Source organism: Pteropus medius, unplaced genomic scaffold, assembly GCF_902729225.1.
Source record: "Pteropus medius unplaced genomic scaffold, Ma_sr-lr_union100, whole genome shotgun sequence".
NCBI lineage: Eukaryota > Metazoa > Chordata > Mammalia > Chiroptera > Pteropodidae > Pteropus > Pteropus medius.
In genome coordinates, this window is record NW_024346667.1 from 22,646,502 (window position 1) to 22,666,234 (window position 19,733).

The 19,733-nt window shown below is 35.2% G+C and overlaps 2 protein-coding genes across 3 annotated transcripts in view; one reads left to right on the forward strand and one right to left on the reverse strand.

The window, feature by feature from the left end:
• Window positions 1-1,902: 1,902 nt before the first annotated feature.
• On the reverse strand, window positions 1,903-5,850 carry CUNH4orf46 (chromosome unknown C4orf46 homolog). 2 transcript variants are annotated; one of them, XM_039876252.1, is made up of 3 exons: window positions 5,302-5,850; window positions 4,919-5,113; window positions 1,903-3,452 (listed from the first exon to the last, which is right to left on the reverse strand). In XM_039876252.1, the coding sequence occupies exons 2-3, from the start codon at window positions 5,102-5,104 to the stop codon at window positions 3,297-3,299; spliced, it is 342 nt and encodes a 113-aa protein (XP_039732186.1). In that variant the 5' UTR covers window positions 5,105-5,113; window positions 5,302-5,850; the 3' UTR covers window positions 1,903-3,296. The 2 variants fall into 2 exon arrangements, with proteins under 2 accessions (XP_039732186.1, XP_039732185.1); XM_039876251.1 differs by lacking the exon at window positions 5,302-5,850 and having other exon boundaries at window positions 4,919-5,195.
• ETFDH (electron transfer flavoprotein dehydrogenase) overlaps window positions 5,793-19,733 on the forward strand; it is a 30,407-nt gene continuing 16,466 nt past the window's right edge. Inside the window, exons 1-6 of the mRNA XM_039876253.1 lie at window positions 5,793-5,841; window positions 13,231-13,371; window positions 13,767-13,996; window positions 15,305-15,386; window positions 15,820-15,938; window positions 18,332-18,409. Of these exons, the coding sequence (XP_039732187.1) occupies window positions 5,808-5,841; window positions 13,231-13,371; window positions 13,767-13,996; window positions 15,305-15,386; window positions 15,820-15,938; window positions 18,332-18,409 (684 nt within the window). The 5' untranslated portion in view covers window positions 5,793-5,807. The remainder of the gene's footprint in view (window positions 5,842-13,230; window positions 13,372-13,766; window positions 13,997-15,304; window positions 15,387-15,819; window positions 15,939-18,331; window positions 18,410-19,733) is intronic.

Genomic DNA, 19,733 nt, shown 5'->3' on the forward strand with positions numbered 1-19,733 from the left:
TATATCTAAGGAGGGTTTAATATTCAAAATATTTAAAGAACTCCTACAACTCAACAAAAGAGACAAGTAACCTAATTAAAAAATAATGGGCAAAGGACTCGAACAAATATTTTTCCAAAGAAGATATACAAATGGCCAGTAAGCACATGAAAACATGTTGAACGTCACTAACCATTAGGAAAATGCAAATTAAACCACAATGAGATAACACTTCACATCTACTAAAAGGACTGTAATTTAAAAAAATAAAATGTGTTGGCAAGGATGTGGATGGAGATCGAAACCCCCTTCTACATTGCTGGTTTGAATGTAAAATGGTGTACCCACTGTAGAAAATAGCTTGGTAGTTCCTCAAAAGCTTATCTTAGTATTACCATATGATCCATCAATTTCAGTCCTGGATATAAGTCCAAAAAGAGTAGAAAACAGGATTCAAACAGATACTTGTATGCAAGTGTTCATTGCAACATTATTCACAGTAACCAAAAGATGGAAGGAAAGAACCCAAGTGCCCGTCAACTGATGAACGGATAAAATGTGTAGTATATGCATACACTGGGATATTATTCAGCCACAAAAAGGAATAAAGTTCTGACACATGCTACAGCATGGTGAATGTGAAATAAGCCAAACACAAAAGGACAAATACTGTATGATTCCACTTACATTAAATATCTAGAATAAGCAAATTCATAAAGAAAGATTAGTTTACTGGGTGTGGGAGGGTGGGGAGAGTGATGCTTACTTAACAAGTGGAGATCATCTTCTTGGGCAAAAAATAAGTTCAAAAATTGATTGTGGATAAACAACTATGCTATTATACTGGAAAGCCAGTGAATTATACACTTTAAATTGATGAACTTTATATGAATTATATCTCAATAAAACCATTTAAAGGAAAAAGAATAGCTAGAATGCACACATTTAGGAACTTAACTTCAGGAAGGAAAGGTCTATATATACCTATTTTACTTTAAACAGAAAGCAGTTGTCATCAAGAGATGGCTCTACCTTGTTTGCACAGGTAACCAGGTCATACTATTTTTTTAGCTATTCTACTGGACTCTGAGCTATAGGAATTTTTTTGCTTTCATAAAATGTTTTCAAGTAGTTTTTAAATATATCAAAAATGTCTGAACCATGAAAACACTGGACTCAAAAACATTTATTGAGTATAAAAGTATATTGATTTCTTTTGAAATAAATTACCTGAAATTTGTTAAAAATATGGATTGCTTTGAGTTTTTTGTTCTTACTTGGGATGATTCCAATGAGTTTCCTACATGAGAAATGTGGTACACTTGCAATAAAAATCAGAATAGAAAGCTATAATTTTGTTTATAACATTTAATTCTCTTAACTAGTCAGACCATAATTTTTAAGAATCTTACAAAAATGAAAATACATTTAAATTCTTTTATAGGATCATTTCAGGATTTATTACCTTAAGTTTTACTACTAATATCAAATGGAAAATTATGTTTCTTAAAGAGTATTTTAAAAAGAATAAAAGCAGTAGTCATGAAGACAGGACAGATAAAATGTAATCCTACAAAACGCTTAATCATAACCTATGTTTAAGGGTCTTAGAAATGCTGTGAATTTACAAAATATACATCTGAAACTACTTTTTAGCATGTAAAATATTTTCAAATGGTTTTCTTAAAGCCATTTAGTTTCCCATCTACTCAATTCATTCACTCTTCTATCTTTCCACCTTCCCAAATAAAGTAACTTCCATACATACATAGATCAGAAGAAAATATAGCCCAATGCTAACATTGATTAAATCTTCATGGCAGAAATGCATTGGTGTCCTTTAAATCATTCACTATCCTGTTATGTTTGAAATATTTCAATAAGAAGTTTTAGAGTAATGAACCCCCCAAAATAGAAATAAAGTTTGCTTTCAACAAGTTTATTTTCGTACATTTTAAAAATTGTACCTTTTAAAAAATTACATGTAAAATATTTTTCTAATATCAAAACATGCATCTCTTTATTACAGGAACATACCATATGTATTATCTTTAACTTAAAAATTTAATCAAGAACTATGACCTAATATGCTAAACAAAATTATTCTTTGCCCATCCATTTGTCCCCTTTCATAGCTCCATTGTGGAGCTTTAGATATAGTTCTGTACACATCTCCATATCTACAAAGAATTAAGATGACATATCAAAAATGCCCAGAGTTAAATAGTATAAGATTAGTTGGCTTAATCGTTGACACATGACATAAACCACCCCCGCCTACTCCCACAACACACACACACACAGAAAGCAACATAAGATATAGGAAAAGTATAATTGAACATAATAAGGTCACATAATATCAAAACAATCACAGCATTTAAATTTGATGCATTAAAAACTAATTTCTTTAGAAATATATTTAGAATTTAGATTATTTATAAAACCCCAGTAGTACAGAGCCATAACTGTGATAAAGCACTTTAAAGGGAACAATCAAAGATATAACAACATTGAATGCAAGAAATATTATCTGGAGAAGCAGTTAACCTTAGAAATAAATAGGGAAAATATGCATTCTTTCCAGACATGCTTTTATTTTCTAAAGTAAAAGCTTTTTTTAAAAAAGCCTCATAGGACAAAAAATATTTATCACATATTTTAAAAAGCTGTCATCAGTTAAAGTTCAAATCCCCGTTAAAAAAAAATTTTTTCCTTCAGGACAATGAGGTTCTGATTTAAATATTTTTAAAGAAACAATTATCTTCATGTTAAAAACAGGAAGAAAAAATAGATTTTAATTATGTTGTCAACTCTTTTATTTAACAAACTTTTAGTGATTGTTGTGTGACACTGTTCTAGGTGCTGGGGATATGGAAGTAAATAAGATACAATGATTGGTTCTAGGGAACTTAGCCTAATGAACCTGGATCTAACACTGCTACCCTTAAAGTCACCTTCTTTGGTCCATAAAATGAAGCTCAACTTCAAACTCTGCCATGTTTGGCATCTTCTTGCAAATTGAATAGAATAATGGTCTATAGGGTTTGCTACTGATAACACTATCTTATTATCTACTGATGAAATTAACATTCATAAAGGATTCTATAAAAGTTTAGAGGACAGAAAGTATTTAAGATAAACAAATACCAGCCAGCATCAAAAATAATATCAGTATTCTGCTTTCACACAAGTGATGAAAACCAAGAAAATTTTCATTTTGAAATTTTTCATTTGAAATTTTTATACAGAACTACTGGAGATTTTCCTATACATATGGTACATGTGCAAATATAAATGAGAAAGTACGAGTTGTCAAATCAGTTGTCAGGCTTCAAAGAATCATAGCCTTCTTTCAAGAGGTCCCTCCATGTTTTAAGGAAACGTGCATTTTCTGTACATTTGAAGGCAAGTTCTTCCACTTGAGCTGATACTGCAGATGTGGCTTCAAGAAGTTTGGATAATGAAAATGCTGCCTGAAATTTAAAAAAAAAAAAAAGTTTATTTTTAAATTCTCATTTCATTTTATAGTCTAAAATAGTTAAAACCTTAAAACCACTGCCCAAGTTATTTTCTTTAAAAGTAAAAAAGCTTCAAACTAAAACACCAGTTCTTCCAAGGAATCTAAGAAATTCTTTAATATGAAGTAAGCTGTGAGGAAAATGTCTAGAAAGATATCCATGATGTATGAGACATGACAAGTCAGTATTTTTTTTTAATTGAATATACACTGGAGTCTCACTTAGCTCAACAAGATGACTTGGACCCCTTGACACTAAGTACTAGAAGTATCTGAAGGACTTTATCATAAAAAACTTTCTGATATTGGGGTAACAAGGGCATCGTTCACTATTTTCACCTATGAATACTTTAGACCATGAAAATGAATAGACCAAAGAACAGATATTCTGACAAGTAACATCAACAAAATCAAAACACATGCAGAAAATATGCAACTCTTGGTGGAAAACTAAATTAAAGGTTCTCTTCAGCTACGACATAAAGATAACACTATTCCTAGATAACACATCAGCACTCCATTCCACATATTCACTTGAAACCAGTCTTGCCTTGTTCAGCAAAAACAGAAGCTGTATCAGCACTTCATCTTTAAAACAAAACAAAACAAAAAACCCTAATACTTGAGCTATGAGATAATCCAGTTCATTCCCCAGTTTCCAATTTGCACAGGAGGGTCTATTCCACAAAGTTCACCCAGGAAGATTACACCTTACTTACGTTATCGCTTGACCCACTCAGTCCTTAAATACTGAAACTGTCACCCCCTCCGGTGGTATGTGTGTGTTAGGGTTGTAGATGAGTGTGTGTGCGCGCGTGCGCGCTAGTTTCTGGGACTTCGAGACTCAACAAACTATGCATTCTAGCAACCATAGGGAGGAGGTCTGTGACTAAACGGTTAATGTAACCTACCGGGATTACAGGGGCAGCGACTAACCCCTTCAACCTGGGTGCAGAGCAATGACTATTTTCAGCTGGCTCTGGGCAGGTGGCCAACTAGAACAACGGGCTCTTCCTAAATCCCGCTGCGAGCTACCACAGCCTGATCTTAAGCACCAATAGACAGCAAGGCGGGAGGATGAGAGGGCAGACAGATCCAGCATACGCCTGAGTAGTAGGGCTGCTTGGGTTCGGGTTACAGCGGATAACAAACCAGAAGGCGAAGCAAAAAGAAAACAGGGAGGGATGGGGCAGGTAGAGGCATAATCCCTAATTCCTCAACACTAAATCTAAAGGCGGAGCTCTCGCGGGAAGGGGCGGTCGGTCGCGGGCTTCTCCCAACCCACCCCCAGCCCGCACCTTCAGGGGGCAGAAGGGCGACACGAGCCAGACCGGGTGTGTGGACTCCCTGGCCCCGCCACTGTCCGTCCTCGGACAAGCACCGAGTGGGGACGCGGCGCGGGACCTTTCCGGCGACACTCACGTCTCCGATCTGCAGCTCCACCTCCTCCAGAGGGTCCACCGTTCGGCCACTATTCCTGCTTGGAAATGGCCAGTCCAAACTCACTGGGACGCCGGGGGAAGATGCTGAAGAGGCATCTGAAGACGAGGGAGAGAAGGGAGGCGGCGGTGGCTGCGAAGAAACCCGCGCCTCCTCAGAGTCTGCCATGGAGAAGTGCTGGGACGCCGAAATCAGAATTTAGCAGCGGAACCGACATCAACTGCCTTTCAACCGCTCCCGCCCCAAACCCAGAAGCCCCGCCTCCTCCCACCCGATATCCCGCCGGGGCTTCCTGAGGCTGTCTGCTCAAGTTCGCGAAGCTGATGCCTTTTTCGGGGCAACCAATGAGACGTCAGTCAATTTACCTTGGGCAGTTCACTGCTCCTGCGCAAAGCTCCATTCAAGGCTCAGAAGGCTCGTCAGCTAACTACAACTCCCAGGATTCCGCACGCGTCGCTCCACCTCCCACTCCCTTCTGCCGTGTGTGCGTTGTCCTATGGGATTTGTAGGCTCTTCCCTACTCAGTCGCCCTGATCCAGTTTAGGAGACACAGAGGCGTAGACCCAATCTGCAACCCGAAGCCGCGGGCGACGCTGGAACTTGAAGTCCCTTTCTTTTTTCACCTTGGGTGCATGACCAGAAGCCTCTGCTGGCCATTGCATCATGCGTGGCGCCGGCGCAGAGCGAGAAAGAGGCGGGAACTCCGTGTAGTCAACCTGTAGGCTGAGCCGGGAGGCAAACTTCAACACAGGGGTTGGTGGTTTCGGGCAGGTGATGGCGCCCCTCGAGGCCTAGAGGTGCAGCGCCCGCGGCGAGCCACAAGCAATACTCTTTCCGCTGTGTTCGACCGAGAGTCCTGGTTACAGTGAACATGCTGGTTCCGCTAGCCAAGCTGTCCTGCCCAGGTGAGTGGGAACTTCGGGGAGGGATAAATGAAGGAAGGTCGAGAGGTTAGGAAGAGACGACAGGAGCGCACTTGGGGGCCTGTAGGCGCCTCTCCTCCCAGCTCTCATTTCGTCGGCTAAACTAGGTCAAAGGTCACACCGTCTGCACCTGGAGGTGGATCCTAGGTTCCTCCCCCTGGGGTTGGTCGTCCCGATGGGAAGAATTGACAACTAGGCTAAAGGTCATGAGCGAAGGAAACTTACCAGGACGCCCTCCTGGTGCACTCTGAACTGAATTGTGCAAAATCCTGGCCCTGATCCTTATCCCAAAGCTGAGGTGTTTTCTATTGCATTGTTGAAAAGGAATATGAACAAAGTTTTTCTCCTTGTTCCTGACTTGAGTCGCGTCTTTGCAGCCATCCTAGTGCATTCTTAAGAATTTGAAGTCTGATCTGTCACATCATGATTAACATTCAGATGATGCCCAAGTCACCAGATTATTAAATGGAGCCAGGGATTTTTCTACATTGTCTAAAATTAACTGTACGAGCTTATCGTGTTATGGGCGTTACTAGAACGGTCACGGTGACCTGTGAAAATAACATCTCGACTTTCACTTAAAAAAATTAGAATAATGAAGCTGGATGTTTTGTTTCACTTGAAAACAAAATAAGTTATAAAATTCCAAAAAAAGTTCAAGACCTTGAATTCCCTCACAACTGGCTTAATTTTTTTAGTTTATTTAAGTTAATTTGCAGTTATGGAATAAACAAGTATACATGTTGCAAATCCAAGGATATCCTTATTATGTAAATTCAAAGTAGAATTTTGTCATATTTGGCCACCATATGTTAAATAAGTAGAACTTTGTTTAAAGTGCCTGCTACCTGTACATATAATACTACACCAAATGTGCAAAGATGCTATTTTTGTGGAATTTCAAAGTAGTCAGATGTCATCTGCCCTACAGGCTAATTTAATAATAATAATAAGTTGAAGTCATTTTTGGTCCAAGTGCTAACAAAATCCCACCAAAATTACCATTTCTATTTTACTTGGATGCTTAAATCATTGCCATTTTCATAGCCTGGTGTTAGTACTACTGCCAAGGAAGAGATAGACACACCTGTGCTTTCAGTGTGACTTTGATATGGTGGTGTTATGAGTTCATTTGACTTTTGACCTCACTTCTTTACCAGAAATTCAGCCAAGATGCCTAACTGTACAGATCTTTAAAATGAAATGTCAGATTTGTTTCTAGAAAAGAGGAAATCAGACAGCCCAGTTCCAAATATTCACAATAAATTCATTAGCTGTATTAGCAATAGAATTAGAGTTTGGTCTGATACCAAATCATCAGTTTTCAGAAGCAAATGATAATTTCTATACACTAAACTAAAATGCATCATAAAACTTAAAAGAATTTAATACCTTTTAATGAAATGTAAATTAATATTTTTAAAATATTCTAAAATATGCTTTTGAATGGTGCAGTTCTCCTATAATGTCTTTATGTATTTTATATATTTTTTAAGATTTATGATATGCAAAGGATTATCTAAGGTTTTAAAAATTATTCCCAGTACTACAGTTTTTAGTGTGCATTTGCAAGTAGAGAAACTTAGCTTACTTGCTATTGTTTTTTGAGTGATTATCAAAAACAGATTTTCAATGTTTAAAAGGCTTTAGAGTTCAGTCACTCAAATCTCTTCCCCTCCTGCATTCATCATAATCTTTAATTATTGATTGTCTGATGCTAGGTTTTTACCCTTCTAAAAAGAACACTTTTACTGGAAAGAATAAAACAAAAATATGTTAATTCTTCAATTGGGTTTTAAAGAATAAAAATTTCTCCATTTAATCAGAAAAGAATGAAAGAAAATAACTTATTTTCACCATAGCTCAGGTTCAGGTACTTCAGAGATTATTTCAAATCCAACTGTAATTTCAGAATTTGATGATGTTGGAAGGATTGAGACTGAGCTTCTCTGGGATCATCAATTTATATTCATCTCCTGTAAACGGGAGTTGTACCTGCCGCAAATATAAGATCATGAAGGATAAGATGTTGTATTAAAATTAATAATTCTTGACTGTTCAGTATGTTCATGAAAGTTTAAATTTTATTATATATTCCACATCCAAACAAAAGTCTTGGTCGGTCTCTGCTATTTATTTGTTATAGTCCATATTTAGAAACGTTCATTTCTAGGTAGATGCTTCATATAAGAGACAAGTTAAAAATTAGGAAAGGCCTTATTATTATTATTGCTCTGTAACCCAGGAATTAGTTTTAGGAAATTAAAGCAGAGATTTGCAGGTTCTTGGGTGAAAGTTGAAATTGTAACTAGAAAGGTCCTTGTCCGGTTAACAAATATATATTAGCAACTTGCTTTGTGTTAAAACATGTACTAGATCCTACATCATAATATTTCCAAGGCAAAGATTGACTATAAAATTTAGAGCTGATGGGGAAGGGAAGATTTAAATAACTTCCTAAAAATTTCGTTGCTATTAATTAATTCAAACACAGAGTAGACAGATTCCAGAGCCTGTGCTTTTAACCACTGACTTTCCATGTTACCCTTTTTTGTTTTTTTTTAATTAATAAACTTTTTTTTTTTTTTAGCAGTTTTAGGTTTAAAGAAAAACCCGAGCAGAATGTACAGAGTTTCCATATAACTTTCCCCCATTCTCCATTAACATCTTGCATTGGTGTGGTACATTTGTTACAACTGGTGAGCCAATATTGATACATTATTATTAATAATAGTTTACATTAGAGTTCCGTCTTTGTGTTGTACATTCTATAGGTTTTGACAAATGTATAATGACATATGTCTACCATTAATTACATTATCATACAGAATAATCACTGCCCCCCAAATTCTCTGTGTTTGATTTATTCTTTTGTATGTGGGTGTGTGGGTGTGGGTGTGTGTGACTTATTCATCCCTTTCTCTCTCTTCCTCAATCCCTGGCAGCTACTGATCTTTTTTTTTTACTATCTCTTTAGTTTTGCCTTTTTCAGAATGTCTTGTAGTTGGAATCGTACAGTATGTAGCCTTTTCAGATTGGCTTCTTTCAATATGCGTTTAGGTTTCCTCCATATCTTTTCATGGCTAATAACTCAGTTCTTCTTAGTAATAATATTTCATTGTATGGATGCACCACAGTCTTTTTATCCATTTACCTTTTGTAGGACATCTAAGTTTTGACAATTATGAATAAAGCTGCGTAAACATTCATGTGAAGTTTTGTTGTTGTTGTTTTTTTAATCCTTGGTATTTTCTGTCTTATTTAAGATACACTCTTGAAATTTTTAGAACTGTATAATACATTATTGTTGGCCATAGATACAATGTTATACAGTAGATTTCTAGAGCTTTTTCATCTTGCTTGACTGTAGGTTTTGGGGTGATTAATTTTCACTTCATTTGGTTGAATGCAAAGTAGTACCATTATTGGATCATATGTTAAGAACATGTTTTGCTTTGTAAGGAAATGGCTATGCCATTTTGCATTCCCACCAGCAGTCAGAGTTTCTGTTACTCCACATCCTTGTCAGCATTTGTTGTTGTCTGTGTTTTGGATTTTAGCCATTCTAATAAGTGTGTAGTGGTATCTCTAATTTGAAGTTCTCTAATAACATAAGATGTTCAGCATCTTTTCATATGCTTATTTTCCATCTGTATATCTATAGGTCTGTGGTTAGGTATCTGTTCAGATCGTTTGCTCATTTTTTAATTGACTTTGTTTTCTTCTTGATTTTTATGAGTTCTTTGTATATTTTGGATACCAGCCCTTTATTAGTATCGTGTTTTGCAGATATTTTCTCCTAGTCTATGGCTTTATTTTTTCACTCCTTCATGTTGGTCTTTTAATGCTTCTCATTTATAAGTCTAGCTTGCCTTTTCACAAAGAAAGATGCTAAGAAAGCAATAACCTATTATATAATACTGTGGGTGAATAGTAACTGAGTATTCTAATGAAGGAGAGTGTAAATAGAACTAATATTCAATCAACAAATATTTATACCTATATGTATAGGCTAATACTGGGATTTAACGTGAACAAGGAAAAGATAGGTACTTTGGAACTATGCTATCTACTGGGAAATTCAGACAACTAAGCAAGACATTTACATTTATATCATTTTTTGGTCATATAGACTTTTTAAATTTTCATCAAATGATTATATGATTTTTGAGATTTTTACCATACTTAGAAAAACCTTTCCAAATCCAAGATTCTAAAAAAAAAAAATTACCAGTGTTTTCCCTATAACCTTTTGTGTGTGACTAAATGTTTTTTAATAACAGTTTAAACCATCTAAAGTGTACAGCTCAGCGGTTTTTAGTCTGTTCAGAGTTGTGCAACCATCACCACAACCTGTTTTAGAACATTTTCATTACCCGCAAAAGAAACCCTATACCCAATAGCAGTCATTCTCTAAGCCCTCAGCCCCAGTAACAGCTAATCTACTTTCTGTCTCCATAAATTAGTCTGTTCTGGATATTTCATATACATGGAGTCATATAATACATGTTTTTTTGTGGATGGCTCCTGTCACTTAGCACAATGTTTTTTAAGGATCATCTATGTTGTAGCGTATATCACTACTTTTTTGTTGTTGTTGCTGAATAATATTCCATTGTACGGATATATCATTTTTCCATTTATCAATTCACTAATGGACATTTGGGTTGTTTTCAACTTTTTGACTGTTATGAATAATAGAGCTATGAACATTTATTTGCGCACAGATTTTTATGTGGACATGTTTTTATTTATCTTAGGTATATACCTAAGTGAGTAAGTCACAGAGAAACTGTGTTTAATATTTTGAGAAACTGCTAGACTGTTTTCCAAAGTGACTGTACCGTTTAACATTCCCACTAGCAGTATATGAGGGTTCCAGTTTCTCCACATGCTTATCATCATTTGTTATTGTCTGCCTTATTGATTTTAGCCATCCTAGTGGATATAAAGTGGTGTCTCATTTTGTTTCTGATTTGTGTTTCCTTGATGGTAATGATGTTGAGCATCTTTTCATGTGCTTATAGGCAGGCCATTGGTATATCTCCTTGGGAGAAATGTCTGCTTAGCTCCTTTGTCTGATTTTAACTGGGTTGTCTTTTTATTATTAAAAATGAATTCTTTATATATGCTAGATACAAGTCCCTTCTCAGATGTATATTTGCAAATATTTTTTTCCCATTCCATGGGTTATCTTTTTACTTTCTTGATGGTATCTTTTGAAGCATAAAACGTTTTAATTTTTATGAAGTACAACTTACCCGTTTTTTGTTGCTTCTGCTTTTGACATCATAGATAAGAAATCATTGTTCCAAGGTCACAAAGATTTACAACCATTTTTTCCAAAAAAAATTATTTTACGTCTTATATTTAGGTCTTTGATCATTTTAGAGTTAATTTTTTATCACCAAAATCTTTATTTAACTTTTTATTTTGAAATAATTTTAGACTTACAGAGAGTTTCAGAGATAGCACAGATTAACTTCTATATAACTATAGTATAATTATCAAAACTAAGAAAGTAACACTGATGCAATACTGTTAACTAAACTATAGACTTTGTTCAGATTTCCTTTTTCTGTTTCAGGATCCGATCCAGGGCACTACATTGCTTTTAGTTGCCATGTGTCCTTAGTCCAATTCAGTGTGACAGTGCTTCTGTCTTTTCTTGTCTCTCATGACCTTGACACTTTTAGTGTAGACTGGCTAGGCATGTTGTGGAATGTCCCTCAACCTGAGTTTGTTGATTTCTCAGGATTAGACTGAGGTTATAGATTTGGAGGAAGTATACCCCAGAGGTGAAGAGCCCTTCTTGTCACATCATATCAGGGAGTAAGAGGATGATACCAGTATGTCTTGTTGCTGATAAAGTTAAGTTTGATCACTTGATTAAAGTGTCTGGCATATTTCTCCACTGTAAAGTTAACGTTTTTCCCTTTCCATACTATACATGTTAACAGTCACTAAGTCCAGCCCACACTCAGAAACAGGAGAATCAAATAATTCATGAATATGTCACCATTATCTTTTATATTGTGACTTTGCCTGTTAAAATCATTGACCAAGTGGAATTCATTTTGATATAAGGAGGGAGGTACGCTTTTTTCCAAATGACCATTTCTTCTCTCTTATTTGAAATGGCATCTTTATCATATACCAAATCCTTGTGTTCTTCTATTTCTGAACTCTTTATTCTTTTCCTTTGATTTTTCTATTTCTTCTCCCTTAACATACTTTTAATTATTATAGCTCCAGATACAAGTTTTTATATCTGTCAGGGCTAGTTCCGAGGGAGGAGTTTCTGTCCCTTTTTTATGATGAGAGAGATTGTCAAAGAGGAGAATACCAGAGAAGGGAGTCAGAAATTGAAGGTAATGGAGGAAGGGAGGATATCAGATCCCTCCTTCCTAGGGAATGTCCCTAGGAAGATGGGAGGGATAATCCTTCTCATGGAGGTGGACAAATTAATATAAGTGAGGGGAAAAGATATCTGTTCTATTATAACCAGAGAGAATGAACAAAGAATGTACACAAATATGATTACTTTGGAGGTTTGTTGCCAAGGAATTGAGAAAGTTCCCATTTAATTGCTTTTATCTTTCTGTGAGGTTTGGTGTACTAGGGTATCTGCTCTAGGTAAGGAAGGAAGGAGATAGAATTGAAGGTTAAGGACAACAGGTTTAATGAACATTCTTGCAGATAAATCATCACACTTCTGTTTATTTCCATAAAATTCTATTTTCTAACTCAAAGAAAACATGGCCATATGGGAGAGTCAACTTAAAAAGAAACTGACCATAAAACCCAGGTTGTCCATATTGTCCCAACATAATCATTAATGCTGCCCCTTATTACTTTCAAAAGTATCCAGTTTGGATGACAGATTATATGGTCATTCTATTTATAGCTTAAGTTTGACATGAGCTAAATTGAATAAATTAGTTTATTAGATACTTTAAAATATAATTTGAAAACATTGCTTTATGAGAAAAAGCTAACTGAATTGTTCATCTAGGAAAGAGTGCAATCTGTTTCTGGCCATATCACAACTAGTGGCTCTATAGCATAGATCTAACTATTCACTGAATGTTTGCAGTTTTGATAGGTCAGAATATAAACAATATATAAGGTTTCACGTGAAGTCATACAATTTCAGGTCAGGAAAGTAGAGTTCATCTAGTGACTCTTTACTTTTTTGGATGAAGAAACAAATCAAGTGATTTATTTAAGGTCTTAGGGCTAATTAAAAGAAAATTAACCAGAAACCAACTCTGATCCCCATTCCTAGACTTTTAAAAAAATATTTTTCCAGTCTACTCTTGTGGAAAACTAATCGAAAAAATAATAATATTGTTCATAATTTTTATGCAGCATATCAGTGCTTTCATGCATTAAAAATTAAGAAAAATTATCTACCTCTGCATGCTACAAGATGGTCTTCAACTTCCGTTGTACCTCGAATTACTACCCACTATACTATTTATCCCAGAGATAAGGACAAGCGATGGGAAGGTAAGTAATAATTTGTGTAAAATTGTTGAGACTTTCTAGATACTTTGTATCATTTTATAGAGGGAAATGTATTTTTCATGATAATGTAAACATCTAATATTATATGTGTGAAATCTGTTACATATTAACATTTGGAAAAGCAAATACTTGCTAAATTTATAATAATAAATTTCAAAGCCAAAGGTTGGTTTATGGAAGCCAAAATAAGATACACAGTGGAACCATCCAACTAATGCAATAATATAGTTAGTACAATTCTCATGCAAAGCAGAGGGACAATTTCTATAAATAATGCTCTGAAACATAGTGGATATTTGTATCACAGTATGTGATTTTGTCAGGTCCTATTCACTTCAGACTTTTATATATTGTCTAAAACTTTTTTTTCGTCCCAGGAGTGAGCATGGAAAGGTTTGCAGAAGAAGCAGATGTAGTAATAGTTGGTGCAGGCCCCGCAGGGCTCTCTGCCGCTATTCGTCTAAAGCAATTGGCTGCTAAACATGACAAGGACATCCGTGTGTGTCTCGTGGAGAAAGCTGCCCAACTAGGAGCTCATACTCTCTCAGGGGCTTGCCTTGACCCACGTGCTTTTGAAGAACTGTTCCCAGACTGGAAGGAGAAGGGAGTATGAAACATTGTTTTTTATGCAAACTCTAATCTTTACTTCTATTTCCAAATTACTGGATTATGGGAAGCCCTTTTCATGTAATTCTGTCTTTGAAAGGATAATTTTTTTTTAATTTAAAAAGGGCAAAAAGAGATTGAATCATATCAAATATCATTATAATTTTAAGATATTAACTTATTTTTATATAATGCCTTCTTTGTGTTATATTTATGTACTGGATTTATGAGAAGGCATTATCTTGAGAAGATCTTTGAAAATTTGTACCGAATAAAATACAGCATTTTGACTTTGAGAGTATTTCTTAACTTTTTCCATAGGTGTTTATATCATTGTTCTTAAGAAAGTGTTATATAAATTTTCTGGGGCATTGCAATATCTGAAGCCAGAGGATAATATAATTTTCTAAAGAAGTAAATTAACATGGCCTCTCATAACCTAAGCAGAAAAGGCACTGGTTTGATATGCAGAGAACCAAATGCCAGTTTTACTGCTCTCATAATTTGTATGACCTTGGTTAAAATCTTACACTCTACATATCTCAGGGGTTTTTTTTATGTAAGATGGGTTATATTTATCCTACCCTTAAGGTTAAAATATTTAGTATCTGTGAATATACTTTGCAAAGGTAAAATATTATGTAACTATTTCTGTATTCTTTCCATATGGAGTAAATTAAATTCCAAAAATTTCATCTCTACTGTTCTTCCTAAAATATCAAGCTCCTTTAAACTAGAAATACTTTAATTATGCCTTATTAACTTTCATTTTTCAATATTGTATCAGAAATAGATATCATTGAATGATTATTGACATATCAATTTTAATAGAAAAAAGTTTTACACATCAAAGCCCTGTATAGCTACGCAGATACATTCTATTACATACATATTAACTGTCTTTATCCAAAGGAAAAATAAAACTTGTCTTATGTTTTCATCAAGCAGGAAGTTACAACTTGGAGCAAGTGCCTAGGCTAAACTCCCACAGAGACAGGGAGACAGGAAGCCATCCTCCTTGATGTTCGTATTTCAAAGATGTCTTCAGTGTCCCCAAGAAAGACATTTCTGGGATGCAAAACTGGCTTATTTAGCTTTTAAAAAAGATTCCCATACATCTCAAAGAAACAGAGGATTTACAGTCCAAGTTTTTGAAAGAAAATGATGAAAGAAAAGTGAGGGTAGTTCCCTTTACTCTTTTTTTTCTTTTCTTTTTTTCTTTACTTTTTGATATAGTTTTTTTTTATTTGAATTTACCCTTACAAATGTGAACTAAAAACTTTCTTTTCTTTCCTTATTTTATTTCTAGGCTCCACTTAATACTCCTGTAACAGAAGACAGATTTGGAATTTTAACAGAGAAATATAGAATTCCTGTGCCAATTCTTCCAGGTAAGATATGATAAGAATTCATGGAATCATAGAATTCCACAGGTGAAAGGAGCTACATTTCATCTGGTGAAATCCCTGCCTTTTATGAATGAGCTGGCTAAGGCCCAGAGATTCAAAGGACTTACCCAAAGTTATACAGCCAGCTCGTGGGAAAGCAGGACTAGAACCCAGTTCTTTTGTCTTCCAGACTAGCAGAATTGAAATAGCCTTGTAAGCCAACCAGGAATTTCTAATTTAGTGTTTCAATGATGTTTTTAAGTTAATAATTAGAACTCTAGACCAAAATTATAAATAAATTGAAACTGTGACCATAAGATAATGTATATATTTATGCAGAAATTATGCAGAAATTGATTAGAATTTTTAAATTAGGTATTCTTGAGATGTTTTATCAATAAAAAGTTAGATTTATAAATTAAGCATGTATTTATAGGTCTTCCAATGAATAATCATGGCAATTACATTGTACGCTTGGGACACTTAGTAAGCTGGATGGGAGAACAAGCAGAAGCCCTTGGTGTTGAAGTATACCCTGGTTATGCTGCTGCTGAGGTTTGTACAGACTTGTTTTTAATATCTATGGGACGTAATCTCTTGAAAATAAACCAAGAATGGTACAAAGGTTAAGAAATAAATATTTTAGAAAAGCCATAGGATTTTGGAATTACAAGATTAGAAGGAATCTTAAATCTGTCTGTCTATCTACATATGTATATTAGAGAGACTCTTAAGAAGATCTAATCCAAAGACATATTAGACTTCCATGTATACACGTCAAGTGATTGTCAAACTTATGATCGAACCCCATCAGGGATGGAAAAAAAATCTCATATTTCGATTGTTGGTAATACTCTCTTCCTTACAGTGAATAGAAACTTATTTACTGTTTTATACTGTATAGGACAAATCTATCCCCTCTTTCAAGGGCAACTTTCCAATTATAATTGTGCCCTGCTTTCTTTTCTTCCACACCTTTACTTTGGTGTTTTTCTTCTCCAGGTTAAATATTCTTGATTCTTTCACCTTTCATGTTACATAGTTTGAGTTCCTTCAGTATTCTCATTGCCCTCCCCTTTTTATCCCCTTTTTGCAATGGCGCCCAGAATGAATACATGACTTCAAGCCTAGTGTAGAGCAGGTCTATTATCTTCTTCATTCTAGAAACTGTTTTTTCATTAATGTCCTCAAAATAACTACTTTGGCAACCATATCTTATTGTCGATTCTCACTAAGTATTATTGGGGAAATTATGAAACATAAGATCTCCTGCTAACCCAGAAAAATCACCTCTACAAATTATAAAAAAGAATCAAGGCAGTTTTGTTATTGAATGAGTACTAAACCAAGGTTACAGTGCATGTCACCAGCAGCCTGTTAGGGAGATTGCCAAGACAGAAACAAATCTACCCTTTTGCATCGAGAGACAATACAACTCATTATGTACATGTTGTCTGTAATCAAAGGAGAAATAAAACTTCTTGAGTCTTTTGACAAGCAGCATCCAGCACAGACACCCACAGAGACAGGAAACCAAGCATCTAGCACAGACACCCATAGAGACAGGGAGACAGGACGTCATTCTCCTTGATGTTCACATTTCAAATATGTCCCTGAGGCCCCCTCCCCCCAAAAAAAAACCACATTTCCGAGATGCAAATCTGGCAGGAGTTTTATTTAGCTTTTAAAAAGATTCCCGTCTATCTCAGAGAAATAGTTTATAGTTAAGTTGCCTAAAGAAAATGCTGAAAGAGTCTTGATGGGAAGGGGAGTTCTCTTACTTTGGCACCAGGGAAAATTCGAAAAAATTTTTATTTGGTTTCACCCTTACAGTGTATATGTAAGTCAAATAAAACAAACAGGTCCCTGTATTATACTTGCTGATACTAATTTCTGTTTTCCCAGCCCATACATATATATTTGGTTTTTTGTACCCAAGAGTGGGGTTTTACATTTCTCCTGGTTAAAATGTTCTTGACTGAGATCAGGGTCAAAATCCCACATTGGTCATGTGTAGAATTCGTGATTTTCACTTTTTGAATGCATACACACACACAGTGTCTCTTACCTCCTTTCTTTTCTTCGGTTCCTTAAAGATCATCATCAATCGTTTAATGATCTGTTTGTCAGGTTTTTGGTACTCTAAGCCAGACTTCAGTTCTAATTCATAGCCAGATTCTACTATTGATTCATTTTCAAGGTATCAAGGAAAACGTTTATATCTTTTTTTTTTTTTATCTCTATTGCTACTAATCTTTGTTATATCTTTCCACTCATGTGCTTTCTGTTGTGTGATTCTAGTGGACATTTTGTACTTTGCTATCCAAAGGGCATTTTCCTCTAGAGAGGAAACAAACCAGGTACAGGTTAGAGAGTATTACTTCTCATCCTCAGAATTATACTTTTGACCAGTTTTTCCCCTTCCTTTTTGCTGCGGAAATAAACTTTAATCACCTTTGGGCTGTCTTCAACCTCTCTGTTTTGTTTTGTTTTGTTCTGGGGGTTTATTTGGAGTGCGGGAGATCTAAGGTCATTTGGGACAGGCTCTCCTGACACCATTCTTCTCTTTCCACTCACTGCAATGTTCTTCTTGAGTTATAGGCCCCGATTTCAAGTTTTGCCCACATGTTTGCGATATCTGAACTCTTCAAAGAACTTTTGGTTTAACCTTATTGGTTTTTTTAGTGACCTCTCTAGTAGCTTCTCCATTTTCTTCCTAATCAAGGTTGTGGCATTTCTTTCATTTCCAACTGTTTGAGCTGTATTCTTTTATATTGTAGAAGGGAATATCTTAAAAACATGTCTCTTTTTGCCTAGACATTTTAAAGCCTATATTTCTATAATCTAGAGAACATGTTCACTTTCTAAAAAACTCTAAGGTTGTTTCTTGTTTCTTTTCAAGGTAGTTATGAATCTTAATGTGATAATGAAATATGTTTTCATTTTAGGTCCTTTTTCATGAAGACGGTAGTGTAAAAGGAATTGCCACTAACGACGTAGGGATACAAAAAGATGGTGCACCAAAGGTAAACATTTTAATAATCGTGTACTTAAAGCTACAGAACAAGAATCAATTTAAACTCAGTAATTTAGTCTTGCTGCACATTAAGTATATGTTAGAATTTTTCTCTCATTATTAAAAAATACAGAAGCATCTTCGAACTATAAACATTTAAGCAAGTAGATATAACATGTTTAAGAATAATTTTTTTTAGGTAGAAATATGTCTCATACAAATATAAAAGAAATGTGTGTCAAAGATTTTATTTCATTCATCAAGGAAGGAATGAGTAAGGTGTTGTTAACAACCAGTTCAAAAAGAATTCAGAAACCAGCCATCACCTGCTTTGCCACCACCAGTTGTCCTCTCTGTGGACAAGAGGCATTTGCATTACTATCAGCAATACTGACAGAGTCTTTGGACATAAACCTGATTGCCTTCCTCTTATTCAGATATAAGCCTGGATGGTTTTCAGGTTTTCACACCTTGTATTTTCGGATTTGGAAAAGAAAAGCTCTTAGGATATGTATCTCACACTCTATAAGATTCTTTGGAAAATGATATTATTTTTCTTATATTCTGTGTTATGGTTGTTTTCTATACTGTCATAATTTAATTTTAAATTCTGTTATTCCTTTAAAATGTTCATATTTAATATTACAACAAAATTGAAGCACACAAATTCTGTCATTCTGATATTTCATTGTTTGTGTGTTCTCATGATATTAGTTCAAACATATTTTTGTGTTCTGTGTTTTGTATTTGTAGAAACATTTATATTTTATATATTGTATTTATATAGATAAAATAGCATAGACAAGTACAGTAGAGTCCTAATAATTTGAGCTGAAAAATCTCAGTTTTTAAAATAATTATTTTAGTACCAAAAGTTTGGAGTGGGGCAACCAAGGATTTTGTTCACTCTGTTGTTCTATTCTCTGTTGAACCCACTGCCGTTAGGCTTTCTTCCCTGCCATGTCACCGAAATAGCTGTTGTCAGAGTCACAAATACCTCCATCTTGTTAATTCAGTAGTCATTTCTCTGCCTTCTCTTGACCTCCTATCTGGCAGCACTGACACAATTGAATAGCTTCCTCCTTGTTGAAACACTTTCTTGACTCGGCTCTTCACGCTACCTCTTTTGGTTTTTCTCAATGTTTCTCTGGCCCCTCCTCTTGTTGCCCTGCCTGCTTTTCCTCTTTCTTCCTCTAAATAGATATTGAGGCTCTAGGGCTTAGTGTGGAGTCCTCCATCTACATTTTCTCCATAGTGACCTCATCCAGTCACATGGTTTTAAATACCTCTTCTGACTTTCAGAATCGTATGTCTTCCTGCTTATTCAATAACTC